The 17,147-nt window shown below is 51.8% G+C and overlaps 1 protein-coding gene across 1 annotated transcript in view; it reads left to right on the plus strand.

Moving 5' to 3' along the window:
* Positions 1 to 931: 931 nt before the first annotated feature.
* The window catches only part of STK10 (serine/threonine kinase 10), a 149,947-nt gene continuing 133,731 nt past the window's right edge, over positions 932 to 17,147 (plus strand). Inside the window, exon 1 of the mRNA XM_023218939.3 lies at positions 932 to 1,444. Within this exon, the coding sequence (XP_023074707.1) occupies positions 1,289 to 1,444 (156 nt within the window). The 5' untranslated portion in view covers positions 932 to 1,288. The remainder of the gene's footprint in view (positions 1,445 to 17,147) is intronic.

The raw sequence follows: 17,147 nt of genomic DNA on the forward strand, positions 1-17,147 counted from the left end.
CCAATTAGACTGTTTATTGTTCATGTACAGTTAATTCCCATTTCATATCCTGTTATGACACAGGGTCCAAAAAATAATAAGCCTTGCAGACTGCCCGCCCCCCAGCGCTCTCCTTAGATTCAGGTAAAAGCATGTTATAACCGTTTATAGGACAAATAGGCAACAGTAGCAGTGAAGTGACTCAGGTGGCCAGGATCGAGAAAGGTGCTCAAAGAAGACTTCAGTTTGATTTGTAAGTAGTGCGCTCATCTTTTTTGAAACCAGGAAATTAAAAATTGGAATAAAGTTTTTATTTAATATGCAAATACATCTGCAAACCCATCATGAAGCATAAGATAAATCAGTGTCAAAGGAGCTCTTTCTTCCAGCCCTTTAATCATGGCAGGTTTGTGGATCGCGGACAGGGAGCCTCTGGAAAGCAGGACCGCGCCAGGAAGCCGGGGCCTGCAGGGACTGGCCGCGGCTCCACAGGCGCTGCCCGTCGCACACTAGGAGGCAGCACCGCGCCGAGGAACCCGCAGCAGACGAGCAGCCAGCGTGTGTGCCCCGGGCGACTGCCCTCGCCTGCTGGCGTCCCCATAGGAAAAGTGGGGGCGAGGGCAGCCTCGCGGGATAGCTGCGGGAGGATTAAATGAGCAAGTGCAGGTTCACCTTCTGGGCGCTGACAACGATCCGTGGGCTCTCGCGAAATGCCAAGTCGCCGTCCCCTTCGCTCCCACAAAAGTTCTGGGAGCCACGCGGCGCGGCGGGAGGGCTGCTGAGTCCATGAGCGGTCCCACCGAGCAGTCCCCGAAGCTTCTCCAAAGCCCAGCCCGCGGCTCGCGGCGCGTGGTGTGCGGGGACTACAGTTTCCAGAGTGCCCTGCGGCGACGGGCGGAGCCGGGGAGCGCCCGCAGCCAATTAGGGGATCTCGGGGCTCTGCCGGGGAACGGCAGGTGGAGCCCGGCCGCTGGGCGGGCGCGGGGACGGTCCCCCGGAACGGGTCCGAGGCTCTCGCAGGCAGGGCTGCTCCGGGCGGGGGCTGCGGGGTCGGCACAAGGGAGGCGGCCCCGGGGACCGGACAGGGCGGGGGCGGGGACGCCGCCGTCTGCGCGGTTCCGGGTGTTCCCGGCGCGGCGCTGCCCAGGGCACACTTGACCGGGGCCGGGCTGCAGGGAAGGGCGGGTCTGGGGAGAACCCCGAGAGCCGCGGCGTCCGCCAGCTCCTCCTCCTCCTTCTCCTCGCGGCCGCCGAAGCCACAGCCCGAGCCCGAGCCCGAGCCCGAGCCGGCGCCACCGCGCCCCCGGCCATGGCTTTTGCCAATTTCCGCCGCATCCTGCGCCTGTCTACCTTCGAGAAGAGAAAGTCCCGCGAATATGAGCACGTCCGCCGCGACCTGGACCCCAACGAGGTGTGGGAGATCGTGGGCGAGCTGGGCGACGGCGCCTTCGGCAAGGTTTACAAGGTGAGGGCGCTGAGGTGGGTGGCCGGACGCGCGTCGAGGGGCTCCGGAAGGAAGGGATGCCCGCCGCAGACCCGGCCAGCCTGGCTCCGGCTCCGAGGGCTGCCTGGCTCTGAACTCGGGGACCCTGGCCCTCATGCCGGTGACTCTTGTTTTTTGGGGGAACATCACTCGGCCCAGCCGAGTCCTGCGCTCTGGGCGCCCCCTCCGGGCACGGCTGCCGCCCCCACCTTAGCCCTGTTTCGGAGCACTTCCTGTGTGTCCTGCACTGGGCTCGGCGCCGCACGGGGAGACAAAGGGGCGCTGACAGGACCTCATCATCCGAGAGGGCCACTCGAGGAACCTTCCAGGGACCTTCCGTAAAACGGCTATAGGGGCACACACTTTTTTTTTTTTTTTTTTTTTAAGAGAGACCACACAGACGCTGTGGGAATATCGAGGCGATGTGGACCGAGAAACTCCGCTGCGCTTGGAAGGGGTGGGAGCTGGGGACACATCTGAAGATGAGCCAGAGACCGGGAAGTGGGGTGGGCGAGGGGTGGCCCCTGGAGTGAGAGGTGGGGCTTGGAAAGGTGGTCTGGGGCCGGGCAGACGGGGAGGTCAGGATCTGGTGAATGCCGAGCCTCGGGGAACAGATTTGATTCCGTCGGTCTGAGTCACAGCTGGGGAGTCTCCCAGCCTGCAGTCACCTCTCCCCTACAGGAAGACGCGGCAGAGAGCTTTTGTGGAGTGGGTGGGGCAGAGCTGATTTTGTCTAGAGAAGTGTGGCAGCAGGACGTTAGTTTCTGCTCCTGAGAGCTAATTTTGAGGTGCTGAGTTGTTTAAGGGAGCGAACACCTACAGCTTGACTCCCCCCTTTCCCCTAAGAAAATTTTTGCTGGAGACTCCCTCTTGTTAAATTGGCGTATCTCCTAAGCCACTATCCTCCTCCTTGGGGCTCCTGTAGCTTGTAGGCCACTCTGACCCTCGGATTGCCCTTCTCTGAGGCTGGACCACAGAGAAGGCTTCTCCAGCCTTCTCCTCTGACTTGAAAGTAGTCTATGGCCTAGTTACCAGGGTAATTCCTAGATGACCAGTGTTACAATAGCATCATTTGGGAACTTGTTAGAAGTGAACAATCTCAGGCCCAACCCAGACCTGCTGAATTAGAGTCTGCATTTTAATAAGATCCCAGGTGATTCCTAAGCAAATAGGTTTGAGAAGTACTGCCCTAGAGGCCTGGAGTGGTGGCAGTTTTTTCCTTTTTCTTCTTTTTTTTGAGACAGGGTTTCCCTCTGTTGCCCAGTCTGGAGTGCAGTGGCACGATCTTGGTTCACTGCAACGTCTGCCTCCTGGCCTCAAGCGATTCTCCTGCCTCAGCCTCCTGAGTAACTAGGTCTACAGGTGCACACCACAACCCGGCTAATTTTTCTATTTTTTGTAGAGCTGGGTTTTCGCCATATTGCCCAGGCTTGTCCTGAACTCCTGAGCTCATGAAGTCAGCTCGTTTCAGCCTCCCAAAGTGTTGGGATTACAGGCGTGAGTCACCCTGCCTGACCTGGAGCGGTGGCAATTTTGAGACCAACCAGGCCCAACTGGTGCCTCTTTTTTTTTTTTCTTTGAGATGGTGTCTCACTCTGTTGCCCAAGCTGGACTGCAGTGGTTCGATCTTGGCCCTCACTGCAACCTTCACTTCCCGGGTTCAAGTGATTCTCCTACCTCAGCCTCCCGAATAGCTGGGATTACAGGCACATGCCACCACGCCTGGCTAATTTTTTTATTTTTATTTCACCGTGTTGTCTAAGCTGGTCTCGAACTCCTGACCTCAAGTGATCCACCCGTGTTGACCTCCCAAAGTGCTGGGATTACAGGCATGAGCCACTGAGCCTGGCCTGGTGCCTCTTTTGTTACCTTACCACCTCCTCTCTGAGCCCACACTTCCTGTTCGGGGTGGGGAGAGGTCTTGTGACCCGAGAGGCAGTGCTTTTGGACTGCCCGATTTGCTGACCTCCTTTGCCTGAGGGCCTTGCCCATATTTGAGGGCAGGTAGCTCACCCTCTCCTCAGCACATCTTTTCTTTATTCTCCTCAGAGCTGCATCTTCCTCCTAGTGGCACCAGAGAATGGTCCTCAGCCTTGCAGACTCTCCCTGGACACTGCTAGTGTCCTTGACTGTCTTACAGCCTGCTCCTGCAGCTGTGTTCTGACTACTGTGAGGGCAGCTGGACCCTTGGTCAGCTCACCACGGGACCCACTTTCTCCAGAAGGCTCAGTTGGTGTTTTTAGTGTATGCTTTTAAACACGGGTTTTTTGGCTGGGTGTGGTGGCTCACCCCTGTAATCCTAGCACGTTGGGAGGCCGAGGCGGGCGGATCACGAGTCAGGAGATTGAGACCATCCTGGCCAACATGGTGAAACTCTGTCTCTACTAAAAATACAAAAATTAGCTGGGAATGGTGATGCGTGCCTGTAATTCCAGCTAGTCAGGAGGCTGAGGCAAGAGAATCGCTTGAACCCGGGAGGTGGAGGTTGCAGTGAGCCGAGATACCACCACTGCACTCCAGCCTGGCAACAGAGTGAGACTATATCTCAAAAACAAAAAAAAAAAAACAAAACAGACGTATGGGTTTTTTTTTTTTCCTCCGTCAGGGGCTTTCAATTGCATTCTTGTCTCGTTCCCTGCAATGTATCCTGGCTTCACAGGGTTCGTCTTCCTTTAAACTGAAATGCAGAACTTTGCTTTTATGCTGGTAAGATTTCCCCTTGTCATTTTCAGTTGTGTTTCCTCCTGCTTTAGTCCCTAATAACTCCCCTGCTACTCTGAAAGTTTCATACAAGGGAGCTCATCCGATTCACAATCTGTACTGTCTCCTCTTGGTTCTCCAAAGCATGTGGAAAGTCAGTTTTTTAAAAAAGTGACTCCAGGACCAGGCGCTGTGGCTCACTCCTGTAATCCTAGCACTTCAGGAGGCCGAGGTGGGTGGATCACTTGAGGTTAGGAGTTTGAGACCAGCTGGGGCAACATGGCGAAACCCCATCTCTGTTAAAAATACAAAAATAAAAAATTAGCCGGGTGTGGTGGTGCATGCCTATAATCCCAGCTACTCGGGAGGCTGAGGCAGGAGAATTGCTTCAACCCTTGAGGCAGAGGTTGCAGTGAGCTGAGATTGCGCCACTGCACTCAAACCTGGGGGACAGAGGGAGACTCCGTCTCAAAAACGACAACAAAAAGTGACTTTAATTCTCGAAGTTGTGAGCTGGCTCCACCACAGCCCTCTCCACCTACCTCTGAATCCACGATTTCTCTTAATTAAGGGAGAGCCAGACCAAGAGAGTGGTGTGATGGCTGATAGACCCTAACAATCTATTCTGTTACCTACTTGGCCTTAGCATGCTCCTACCTAAGCCAACCCTGTATGCCCTGGTGCCCAGAGAAGAAAAGGGGCTAGAACCCAGGGTTCTGGGCTTCAGTTGAACCTTTTTTCCTTAGTCACCAGCTAAGGAAGACCCATCCTGGATCAGAGATCCCTGTCACCCAGGCTGCCTACTCAAGAGGTGCTGTTTACTCACCCCTCCTGCTTGAAGTCGAAGCAGGTATCGCTTTTCCTAAAGACCCTTGTAATCAAGGACCATGACTCCTACCTACTTGGTTGTTCCCCGGCCTGGTCACTGAAGTAACCCAAACCAAAAATTCCATATTGGTTTTATGGCTGGAACCAGAGATTCCATTTTGACACGGCACCTGAGAAAGCAATTGGTAGGGCGCTGAGGAGGGACTGCCAGCAGCGCTGTTTTTCTTCTGACAGCCTAAGTGTTGAAGGCTTCCTGAGGTCTTTCTGGGCCTTGGAAGTCTGAATTTGTCAACAGTGTCAGGAGAGGACTCTCTGATTCCAGATTTCCCTGATGAGTCTTCAAGTTAGCGGTCTCCGAGATATCAAACCTCTTTTTCCTCCTCTCCCTGATAAACCTTAATCTGTCTGCCTCAGGAGAAAAAGAGGAGGATAGGATTGATTTTGTGCAAAGTCAAGCTCATTCTCACCGAGTGCCTGTGTGAATGCAAATGGTTTCAAAAGAAAACTATTCCTATAAATTGGTTTCAAAAGAAAACCATTCCTAGTTAATTACTAGAATACAAAGCAGGCTGTAATCCCAGCACTTCTGGGAGGCCAAGGCTGGTGGATCACTTGACGTCAGGAGTTCAAGACCAACCTAGACAACATGGTAAAACCCCATCTCTACTAAAAATACAAAAAATTAGCTGGGCCTGGTGGCACACGCCTGTAAGCCTGTAATCCCAGCTACTTGGGAGGCTGAGGCAGGAGAATTACTTGAATCTGGGAGGCAGAGGTTGCAGAGAGCAGAGATTGTGGCACTGGCACTCCAGCCTGGACAACAGAGTGAGACTCTGTCTCAAAAAACAAAACAAAACAAAACAAAACAAAAACCAAAGTAAAGTTAACAAGCTGTATGGTTTCAAAATTCTTATCACTGAAAATCTTCATTTTGAAGAGGAGGTGGAAAGGGGAAAAGGTGATAGGTTGAGTGGGAAGAGCTGACTTTAGCGGGGTGTGCTTGCTGTCATAGCAGTAGGCAGCACAGGTACTCATGCACCCGTTGTGGACAGGGAACATGGAGAAATGAAAGGAGTTGGGTTAGCAGGCTGAGACGATTTTTCTGCTTCTTTTTGTTTCTTTTTGGAGATAGTGTCTTAGTCTGTTGCAAGGATTGGAGTGCAGTGGCACCATCATTCCTCACTTCCGCCTCGAACTCCTGGGCTCAAGGGATCCTCCTGTCTTAGCCGCTAGAGTAGTTGGGACTACAGGCACACGCCACCACACCTGGCTAATTTTTAAATTTTTTGTAGAGATGGGGTCTCGCTCTATTGTCCAGGTTGGTCTTGAACTCCTAGGCTCAAGTGATCCTCCTGTCTCAGCCATCCAAAGTGCTGGGATTATAGGTATGAGCCACTGAGCCTGGTATCCTTCTTAAAAATTGCTTTGTTGGCCGGGCGTAGTGGCTCACGCCTATAATCCCAGCACTTTGGGAGGCTGAGGTGGGTGGATCACAAGGTCAGCAGATTGAGACCATCTTGGCTAACACGGTGAAACCCCGTCTCTACTAAAATAGAAAAAATTAGCCAGGCGTGGTGGCGGGCACCTGTAGTCCCAGCTACTCAGGAGGCTGAGGCAGGAGAATGGCATGAACCCAGGAGGCAGAGCTTGCAGTGAGCCGAGATTGCGCCACTGCACTCCAGCCTGGGCAACAGAGCAAGGCTCCATCTCAGAAAAAAAAAATACTACTTTCCAGCCTGAGGAACGTGACGAAACCCCATCTCCATGAAAAATACAAAAAATTGGCCGGGGACGGTGGCTCACACCTGTAATCTCAGCACTTTGGGAGGCCGAGGCAGGCAGATCACCTGAGGTCAGGAGTTCAAGACCAGCCTGGACAACATGGTGAAACCCCCGTCTCTACTGAAAATACAAAAATGAGCCAGGCGTGGTGGCGGGCGCCTGTAATCCCAGCTACGCCGGAGGCCGAGGCAAGAGAATCGCTTGAAATTGGAAGGCGGAGGTTGCAGTGAGCCGAGATCGTGCCACTGCAAACCAGCCTGGGTGAAAGAGCGAAACTCCGTCTCAAAAAAAAATGAGCCAGGCGTGGTGGCAGGCGCCTGTGGTCCCAGCTACACAGGAGGCTGAGGTGGGAGGACTACTTAAGCCTGGGAGGCAGAAGTTGCAGTGAGCCACTGCACTCACGCCTGTGCACTCCAGCCTGGGCAACAGAATGAGACCCTGAGACCTGTCTCAAAACAAAACAAAACAAAAATAGAAAATTGCTCTGGTTTTGATTTTTTTGTTTGTTTTTAAGCTTTTATTTTTTTTTTTGTGAGACAGAGTCTTGCTCTGTCACCCAGGCTGGAGTACAGTGGCGCAATCTCAGCTCACTGCAACCTCCGCTTTCTGGGTTCAAGCAATTCTCCTGCCTCAGCCTCCCAAGTAGCTAGGATTATAGGTGCGCACTACCACACCCGGCTAATTTTTGTATTTTTAGTAGAGATGGGATTTTACTATGCTGGCCAGGCTGGTGTTGAACTCCTGACCTTGTGATCCGCCCGCCTCAGCCTCCCAAAGTGCTGGGATTGCAGGCGTGAGCCACCGAGTCCAGCCTTTTTAAACTTTTAAAGGATGTATTATTTTGCAAAATTGGGAGTTTGCCAAACAAATAGCAACAGTTAAACAGAAAAAAATTACCCTAGGTTCCATCAATGTCTGTTGACATTTTGATGTATTTCCTTCTAGACTTTTGATGTTGTGATGAATTTTTTTTCCTGCCTGATTCTAATCGTATGTATCTGTAGCATTTTATTTCTTTTTTTTTCTTTTAGACAGAGTCTTGCTCTGTTACCCAGGCTGGAGTACAATGGCATGATCTTGGCTTACTGCAACCTCCACCTCCTGAGGTGGGAGGATCACCTGAGGTCAGGAGTTTGAGACCAGCCTGGCCAACATGGCGAAACCCCCTCTCTACTAAAAATACAAAAATTAGCCTGGCATGGTGGTGGGTGCCTGTAATCTCAGCTACTCAGGGAGGGTGAGGCAGGAGAATCTCTTGTACCTGGGAGGTGGAGGTTGCAGTGAGCCAAGATTGTGTCACTGTTCTCCAGCCTCAGTGACAGAGCGAGACTCTGTCTCAAAAAAAAAAAATGTAAAATAGATTAAATAATTGTATGCCAGGCACTGTGCTAGGTGCTTTACTTAATATGTAATAGAAGACAATATGTCTTTGTAAAAATCACAGAGCTGTATAATATCATGCAGTAAAACCTAGAGGCCTTATGGGAAAAATGGGGTTGAGGGCACAGCACTCAAAAACTTCATCAGTGGCATCTTTTTAAAAAAAGTTCAGAATCTCAAAACCAATAGTGCAGTTTTACACAAGTTACACAGAGAAGAAATATACACATGCTGCGGTACATAGGCATTTTACCTGAAAAAAGATGCACCACGTGGGTGGACGTGGGTGCTGGGAAGGCAGCAGTGTAGGGTGCTGTGGAAGGAGGTGTGCGTGCAATCTGATGGCAGATGCACATAGGTGTGGCTTAGAGGTGGTTGATGGATGTCAGAGGTGTGTGCCTGTGTGTTTTGTGCATTCCTTCAACACCCAAGTCAGCTGAGTGCAGTTTTCTGCATTCATCTATGGCGTTCACTTGCTGTTTCTATATGTAACCAAACATGACCTTAGCATTATAGCAGAGTCACTCCCTGGTATGTCGATGGTGATTGGAGCAAAGTTGGCAGGTTCTAAATAAGGGTTCTCACAGAGCTGACTGTATCTTGATGAACAGTTTTGTAGAGTTCTTGCTGTATTTTATTTTAGACAGAGTCTTACTGTGTCGCCCAGGCTGACTGCAGTGATGCAATCTCAGCTCACTGAAACCTCTGCTTCCTGGGTTCAAGTGATTCTCCTGCCTCAGCCTTCTGAGTAGCTGGGATTACAGGTGTGTGCCACCATGCCCGGCTAATTTTTTTGTGTGTTTTTAGTAGAGATGGGGTTTCACCATATCGGCCAGCCTGGTCTTGAACTCCTGACCTCAAGTGATCCGCTTGCCTTGGCCTCCCAAAGTGCTGGGATTACAGGCATGAGCCACTGCACCCGGCTGTTGCTGTATTTTAATTTACTTTTTAGGCTAGACTTTCTTGTTTTTTTTTTTTTTTTGAGACGAAGTCTTGCTCTGTCGCCCAGGCTGGAGTGCAGTGGCACGATCTTGGCTCACTGCAACCTCCACTTCCCCCGTTCAAGCAGTTCTTCTGCACTGGCCTCCCAAGTAGCTGGGATTATAGGCGCCTGCCACCATGCCCGGCTAATTTTTGTATTTTTTAGTAGAGACGGGATTTTGCCATGTTGGCCAGGCTGGTCTTGAACTCCTGACTTCTGGTGATCTGCCCACCTTGGCCTCCCAAAGTGTTGGGATTACAGGCGTGAGCCACCACGCCCAGCCTAGGCTGGACTTTCAAAGGGAATTACTAGGTCAAAGCATATGCCTATTTGAGGGTGATTTTAAAAATAAAATGAGATAAATTAATACAGGTCCCCTTTGTCTCTTGCTATTGCTGAGGGCCAATCCCCAAGTCCTCTTAACACCTCAAGCGTGCAGGGGGCCTTGGCAGCTGCTGCTCCGAACTTGGGTGCCTCTGCCGTGTGCTGGCTTTAGGAATGATGTGACATTCTGCTGTCCCTGCCTGACTGAGAGGAAGCCCAGGTTAAGTGAGGTAGGAACCTTCCCAGGCCTTCTTGCCCGTCCCTGAGCCACAGCCTTCTCCTTTCACCTCCTCTCCTGCCTACTAGATTGAAAGCCTGGGTTTCCACTTCCTCTGGGGATGGGGAAGGTCTCAGTGCTCCCCTCCTCCTCCGGAAAGAGATCTGGCCCCAGGCAGTAACCTTGTTTCCGCTCAGCCAAGTATTTTTAAACCCAAGTCCATGCTATTGTGAGTGGGTTTCTGACTCGTGACTCAGCCCCCAATCCAAGGGGGTCTGAACTTCCTGTGGATGATGCCTTTCAAGGGGGCCGGATTCTGCGTGGGGCCGTGCCCACAGCCCTGTGGGTCTGATTTCGCAGTGGCCGTTCGGGCAATTTGTTTTGGCTGATGCGAAAGCAACCATGGGGGAAGGGATCGAAACAAACAGATGGACCCGCCCTCCATCCAGGACTCTCCCATGGCCTGGCCTCCCGATGTTACCTAGACTAGGGGAGTTCTCCAGAGGCTGTCAGCCCATAGCTCCCCAGAACAGCCTTGGGTGGTTGCTCCCATGCCCCCTGCTGCTGAAGGTAGTGGAACAGGGTGGTGGTGAAGGGAAGAGATTTGGGGTTCAGTAGGATCTTGGTCCTGGTCCTGGTCCTGTTTGAACCCCAAATAGGCGACCACCTCCTCCTCTGAACCTGAGTCTTGTGTCTGCAAAATGGAGTTGGCCACAGGGCTGAGGGGAGTTGAGGAGGTGATGTGTTTAGCGTCTGATTCTCACCCAGGAAGGCCTCAGGAAATGACGATGAGGTGTTATGATTGATGCTCTTGGTGTCAGATGGAGAAGCTCCTGACCCGCCACTACAACTTCAGGGACAAGGCAGGGATACTTCAGTGTTTATAGCATAGCCCTCATACCAACGCTTCCTCACCTGGCACTGCTGGCATTTTGGGCGGGGTCGTTCTTTGTTATGGAGCTGTCCTGTGCATTCTAGGGTGTTCACAGGATCCCTGGCTTCAACCCACTGGTTGCCAGAATGCCTCCTTGCAGTGTGGCAACCAGAAGTGTCCCCAGATGTTGCCACATGCTCCGTGAAGGTGGAGGCATAATGGCTCCAGCTGAGAACCACTGCCTTGTACAGATGAGCGTTCCTTTATTCAGCCCGGCAGACAATATTTGTTGATCTCCTCTGTCAGGTCTCTGGGTGTGCAATGAAAGAGTTGGTGTTGGGCCTTGCAGTCAGAGAAGCCAGGGTTTGCATCCTGGCTGTGCCATTTAGCCGCTGTGTCCTTTCAGGCAAGTGGCTTGTCTCAGCCTTCCTCAGCTTCCCCATGAGTACAGTGGGGCTGTGTCCACCCGCGGGAGCTGTTGTGAGACCTGCCTGAGTAGCTGACACAGCGGGTATCCAGTTGGCCACAGTAGGTGCTCAGGATAAGAAGGCGGCCTCCCCTGCTGCTTCCCTTGTGTTGTGGGGGAGGAGACAGGAACGTGCTGCCTGCAATGAGAGTTGTACAGGGGCAAATAGGCAGCCAGCCGAGAGCGGGGAAGGTTCCACCTGGTACTGCAGGCGGGATGGTGATAAGGTGGAGAGAAGGAAGTCCAGGCCAGGAGAGAGGCTGGACCATGAGGCCTGAGGTTGCTGACTGCTGGCCGTTGGGCCTGATGTGGGGGCCTGATGTGGCCTGAGAATGGGGCCACACGGTGTGGCCACCACGGGGTTTGAACCAAATTTGACTTGATTGCCAGTATTTTTAAATGAAGAGATTTCACAGAAAATCCCAGATTTCTGTCTTCTCTGTGAGTATCTGATAATTTGATCCTGGGCTGGGCGCACACCTGTAATCCCAGCACTTTGGGAGGCCGAGGCAGGTGGATCACCTGAGGTCAGGAGTTCGAGACCAGCCCGGCCAACATGGTGAAACCTCGTCTCTACTAAAATTATAAAAAATTAGCCGGGCGTGGTGGCTCATGCCTGTAGTCTCAGCTACTTGGGAGGCTGAGGCACGAGAATCGCCTGAATCCTGGGAGGCAGAGGTTGCAGTGAGCTGAGAAAGCGTCATGGCACTCCAGCTCTGTTGCACTCTGGCAACAGAAAAAGACTCTGTCTCAAAAAAACAAAACAAAACAAAACAAAAACAGATAAGTTGGTCCCTTCTGCGTCTGGGCAAATGATGCTGTCCAAGGGAGCGTTACGCAGGCTATACAGGCAATGGCAGGTTTCCTAGTCACCTCATTCAAACCAGAGGAAAAATAGGCAAATGAATTTTAATGGTATATTTATCACTTCAGCATGTAGTAAAGGAGAATTAAAGCAATGTGTTATATTCTTTTTCATGCAGTCTTTGAAATCGGTGGGTGTTGTGCTTATGGCACATCTCCATCTGCACCAGCCACATGCCAGGTGCTCGGTAGTGACATGTGACTAGTGACTACTGTGTTGGGCATGACAGATCTGACCTCTACTGTTGCCTCCTCAATCCCAGCGGTCATTGGATTTGGGAAGTGGGCATGGGCCAGGGCTGGGCCAGGTCGGCAATAGCATTTGGGGGCGTGGCTCATTCGGGCTGCTGTAACAAAGTACCGTAGGCTGAGTGGCTTGCAAACAATAAACATTCTATTTCTCATAGTTTGGAGGCTGGGAAGTCCAAGATCAAGGCTCCCACAGAGTTGGTGTCTGATGAGGGCCTTCTCTGCTTCACAGATGGTGCCTTCTCGCGGTGACCTCACATAGTAGGAGGGACAGCAGGACAGCTAGCCTTCTAGGGTCTTTCTTTTTTTTTTTTTTTTTTGAGACAGAGTCTCACTCCTTCATTCAGGCTGGAGTGCAGTGGCATGACCTCAGCTCACTGCAACCTCCACCTCCTGGGTTCAAGTGATTCTTGTGCCTCAGCCTCCAGAGTAGCTGGGATCACAGGCATGCACCACCACATCTGGCTAATTTTTGTATTTTTAGTAGAGATGGCGTTTTACCATGTTGGCCAGTCTGGTTTCAAGCTCCTAGCTTCAAGATATCCACCCACCTCGGCCTCCCAAAGTGCTGGGATTGCAGGCGTCAGCCACCACACCAGCCTCTGAGGTCTTTTTTTTTTTTTTTTTTACAAGAACACTAATCTCATTAAGACCTAATCATTTCCCAAAAAGGCCCCTCCTTCTAATGCTATCACCTTGGAGGTTGGGATTTCAACATAAGAATTTTGCAGGGACGCAGAAACTCGGACCATAGCAGGGACCAGGTCAAGAGGGCTTTGAAGGCCAAACCGATGAATTTAGACTTGGCAGTTTTGACCTCAAAAAATGTCCTGCCTGCCTTAAGTCCCCCAGAGCCTGACCAGGTCAGCCCATGTAACATTAGAGAGGGACTCTCTTTCGATGGGGGAGGAGGCCTTGACCAAAGAGGTGACACAATTGCAGGGTGCCAGAGCCAGGATCCCTGGCTGCTGAAGACTGAGGAGGTCCATGCTGAATGGATGCTGAGCCAGAGTGGCCAACCCTGCTGACTGAACCAGGCAGGTGTGGGAGGGAAGGCCAGAGCTGTAGTTGGAACCCAAATCGGAGCTGAGGGAGTGTAGGTGACCAGCCCGAGAAGGGGATGTTTGTGAGACGGGAGGCATGGAAGAGTCTAGGGCATCTTAGTCAGGAGGTGGAAAGAGAGCAGAGAAGATGAGACAGGAAGGCAAGCTCGTGTCTGCTGGGGATCAGAGGTGGTCCGGGAACCTGGAGGAATTCCTGCAGTTCAAGCCTGGCTCTACCTCTTGCAGTCTGTGTGATGCTGAGGAATTTACTTATCTCTGCCTCAGTTTCTTAAGCTGTGAAATGGTGATGGCAATGGTACAATCGCATAGGGCTGTTGGAAGATGAAATGAGATAATCCATGGAAACCACTTAGTCTAGGACACTGGAAGATGTCACATAAGTGTTAGCTTTATATTGTTTATTGAGCACCTACTTGTGTGAGGCCCTGTGGGTTCCAAAGTGAAAAAGATAGATGAGTAGGGAGTTGACTTTTGCTCAATTGCTACCTGTCCATCATTTATTCTTCTCTTATCCCCACAAAAGGCAGGGGAATATCCTCACTCTACACCTGATGAAGCAGAGGCCCAGAGCGGTACAGTGACTTACTCAGGGTCACACAGCTTTTTTATGGCAGGACTGGGACTTGCACCCAGATCTTTCTGGCCAGGAGTCTGTCTCTTTTCTCTTGCGGCACAGAGAGAAGGACAAACAGGTTTATTGGGCAGTCCATGGTCACTTCAATGCGGTGTCTGCTCTTGGCCTTGTGGTTTCTGTGCCCAGGAACATAACTCTTCTTTGCAAGCCTGCCTCAGCTGGATGGCGATGGATGGTGGCCTCTCATGCAGAGGAAGTGGTGAGGGGTGCAGCCAGGACTAGCACAGGAAGTGGCAGGGGAAAGGGGCGGGTGTCAGGGCGGGGAAGCCAAGTGCTCCTGGGGCCCCTCCTGGTGCCCTGGTGGGTGGGGCTGCTGGGACCGCAGCAGGCTGCAGTGCAGGGCGTCTCTGGGGCCTGTCAGCAGAGCAGGGAGGGCGGGTGCTGAAAGGCTTCCTTCTCCCTTCTCCCTCTCTCCACCACACTCACCTTCCACTTCACTCTTTCTCTTCCCCTTTCTCTCTGCTTCCCCTGTGATGCAGTCTTTCCCTTCTTCCCACATAGCTTACCGATTTTTTCATACTGACAGACTACACCAGGGCTGGCACGGTGGGTCACGTCTGTAATCCTAATACTTTGAGTGGCTAGGAGTTCACGACCAGCCTGGGAAACGTAGGAAGACTCCATCTCTTCCAAAAAAATTTTAAACATTAGCCAGGTGTGGTGGCACCAACTGTAGTCTGGAGGCTGCTACTCTGGAGGCTGAGGCGGGAGGATCACTTGAGGCCAGGAGTTCAAGACTGCAGCAAGCTGTGATCACACCAGTGTACTCCAGTCTGGGTGACAGAGCAAGACCAGACTGAAAAACTGGTTGTCTGAAAGCAACAATAACAAGAAAAAACAGGCTATACCAGAGCCAGAATTAGACACCTAAGACTTGGGGAGAAGGATGGGGAAGAGGAGGGACTTGACCAGTACACGGATGACTGAAGAGTTAACTCCAGCCAGCCAGGGTCAGGTGGTGGAGGGTGGTGGAGGCCGGTGGTGCCTCTGGGAGGAGCTGAGGGAAGTGCAGCTCCTTTCTGCTTCCGGACCGTTGCACTGGCGGTTCCCCTGCCTGCCACTCTGCCTGTGACTCTGCACAGCTGCTCCTCCTCATTCTCCGGGTCTCAACTCAGATTCCTTCCTCAGAAAGGCCTGTCCCGACCACCCCTCCCTGACCATGGTGGCAGCTCCCTGTAGATTTCCTTCAGGGCTGTTGTAACAAACTGGGATTCTCTTGTGTGTCTCCTTGTTTATTTTCTGTCCCCTCCAACAGATGCGAAGTCCCTGAGGGTAAGGAATGATCTTTGTGTCCCCAGCATTTGGAACAGGACCTGCGGAGGATAGATGTTCAGTTCATACCTGCTGAGCTGCAGGCGTGCGGTGGCTGATGCCTGTAATCCCAGCACTTGGGGAGGCCGAGGCGGGTGGGTCACCTGAGGTCAGGAGTTTGAGACCAGCCTGGCCAACATGGGGAACCCTCATCTCTATTAAAAATACAAAAATTAGCTGGGCATGGTGGTGGGTGCCTGTAATCCCAGCTACTCAGGAGGCTGAGGCAGGAGGATCACTTGAACCCGAAAGGCGGAAGTTGCAGTGAGCTGAGATTGTGCCATTGTACACAATGGCCTGGTCAACAAGGGCGAAACTCCGTCTCAAAAAAAATTAAACAACAATAACAAAAAATACCTGCTGAGCAAATGAAAGGATGAGTGAGTGAATGCTGGGCCCCGCTTAGTCCCTTTCCCTGGCCAGGCCCCTCTTAGTCCCTCTCCCTGGGCAGGCCCCGCTTAGTCCCTCTCCCTGGGCAGGCCCGGCGTTGTGGTTACAACGTGGCTACACTCAGGAGGCCGCACTGTGGTTATGATGTAGCGCTGGAATCAATTCTGAGCTTCCTCCTAGCTTCCCTGCCTGTTTGCTGTGTGACTTTAGGCAAGTCACCTTGCCCCTCTGATCCTCAGCATCTTGAGCTGTGACATTTAAACCAAAACAGCACTTTGCCCTATTTTGTGAAGATTGATGCTTGTGGCCAGCCCTTACTGTCCTGCCTCGCACAGAAGATGTAAATGTGGCTGTTGTTACTGTGATTGTTACCATTTCTGTGGGGTGACTTAAGCTGATCGTCCCCTTCCTGGGGCTTGACAGAGGCAGATTCCCTTGAGGCCCTGAACCCCTCCCTGCGTGTTACACTGGAGGGTGCTTCTGGGTGGAGGCGTGTGAAGAGTTCTGGGATCAGCCTGAAGTTTGTTGCTCTTTCTCTGTTATGGAGATAAAAGAAGCCTGCATCCCAGCCTGGAGGCAGCACAGGGGTGTGGAGACGGCACAGGGGCCTGGGCATGAGCCACTGTGCCCGGCCGCCTCAGAGGCTTTTGACCTGGGGATGCCGTTCATCTTATAAGTCACAGCTCAGCTGTTGGCCTTGCTGTGTAGCCCTGGCCAAGTGATGTCACCCCTCTGAACCTTGGTTTTCTTTTCTGCAAAATAGGGACGGTAGTGCCTCTCACAGTGGGACATAGGCATCTTTACACCTGCACCATCATGAGCCCAGTGCCAAGGACACACAGCCAGATGTGGCAGAACTGACCCAAGCCCAGCATCACATCTGAATTCAATCTAGTGTTGGTGGGCCATTTGGAGAGCATTTGACAACATGTAAATCAAGACTGAGGCTTTTGGAGGTGGCACCATGCGACCGGTGTGGCATGGCTACATGATAGGGAGCTGCTCAAATAGAGGAGGGTCCCGTCACTCAGTGGAACATTCTGCCACCCTTGGAGATGACGTTGGGGAACAGTGTTTTGTGCTGTGAAGGGCTGTTCATGCGATACTGTTTGCTTTTTTTTTTGAGATGGAGTTTTGCTCTTGTTGCCTGGGCTGGAGTGCAATGGTGCCATCTCAGCTCACTGCAACCTCCACTGCCCAGGTTCAAGCGATTCTCTTGCCTCAGCCTCCTGAGTAGCTGGGACTATAGGTGCATGCCACCATGCTTGGCTAATTTTATATTTTTAGTAGAGACGGGGTTTCACCATGTTGGTCAGCCTGTTTCAAATTCCTAACCTCAGGTGATCCACCTGCCTCGGCCTCCCAAAGTGCTGGGATTACAGGGGGATTACAGGTGTGAGCCACTGTGCCCAGCCATGCCATACTGTTAAGGGAAAGTAAGAATGACCAGTGTATACAGTTTAATACCTATTTTGTAAAGTATGGAAGAATATGTTTTTGGCCAGAGCGATTATAATGAGTGAATATTTATAGACTTTCACTCTGGACCCAGCCTAGCCTATTCTATTCTATTCTATTCTATTCTATTCTATTCTATTCTATTCTATTCTATTCTATTCT

This window comes from Piliocolobus tephrosceles, chromosome 4 (genome assembly GCF_002776525.5).
Source record: "Piliocolobus tephrosceles isolate RC106 chromosome 4, ASM277652v3, whole genome shotgun sequence".
Taxonomy (NCBI): domain Eukaryota; kingdom Metazoa; phylum Chordata; class Mammalia; order Primates; family Cercopithecidae; genus Piliocolobus; species Piliocolobus tephrosceles.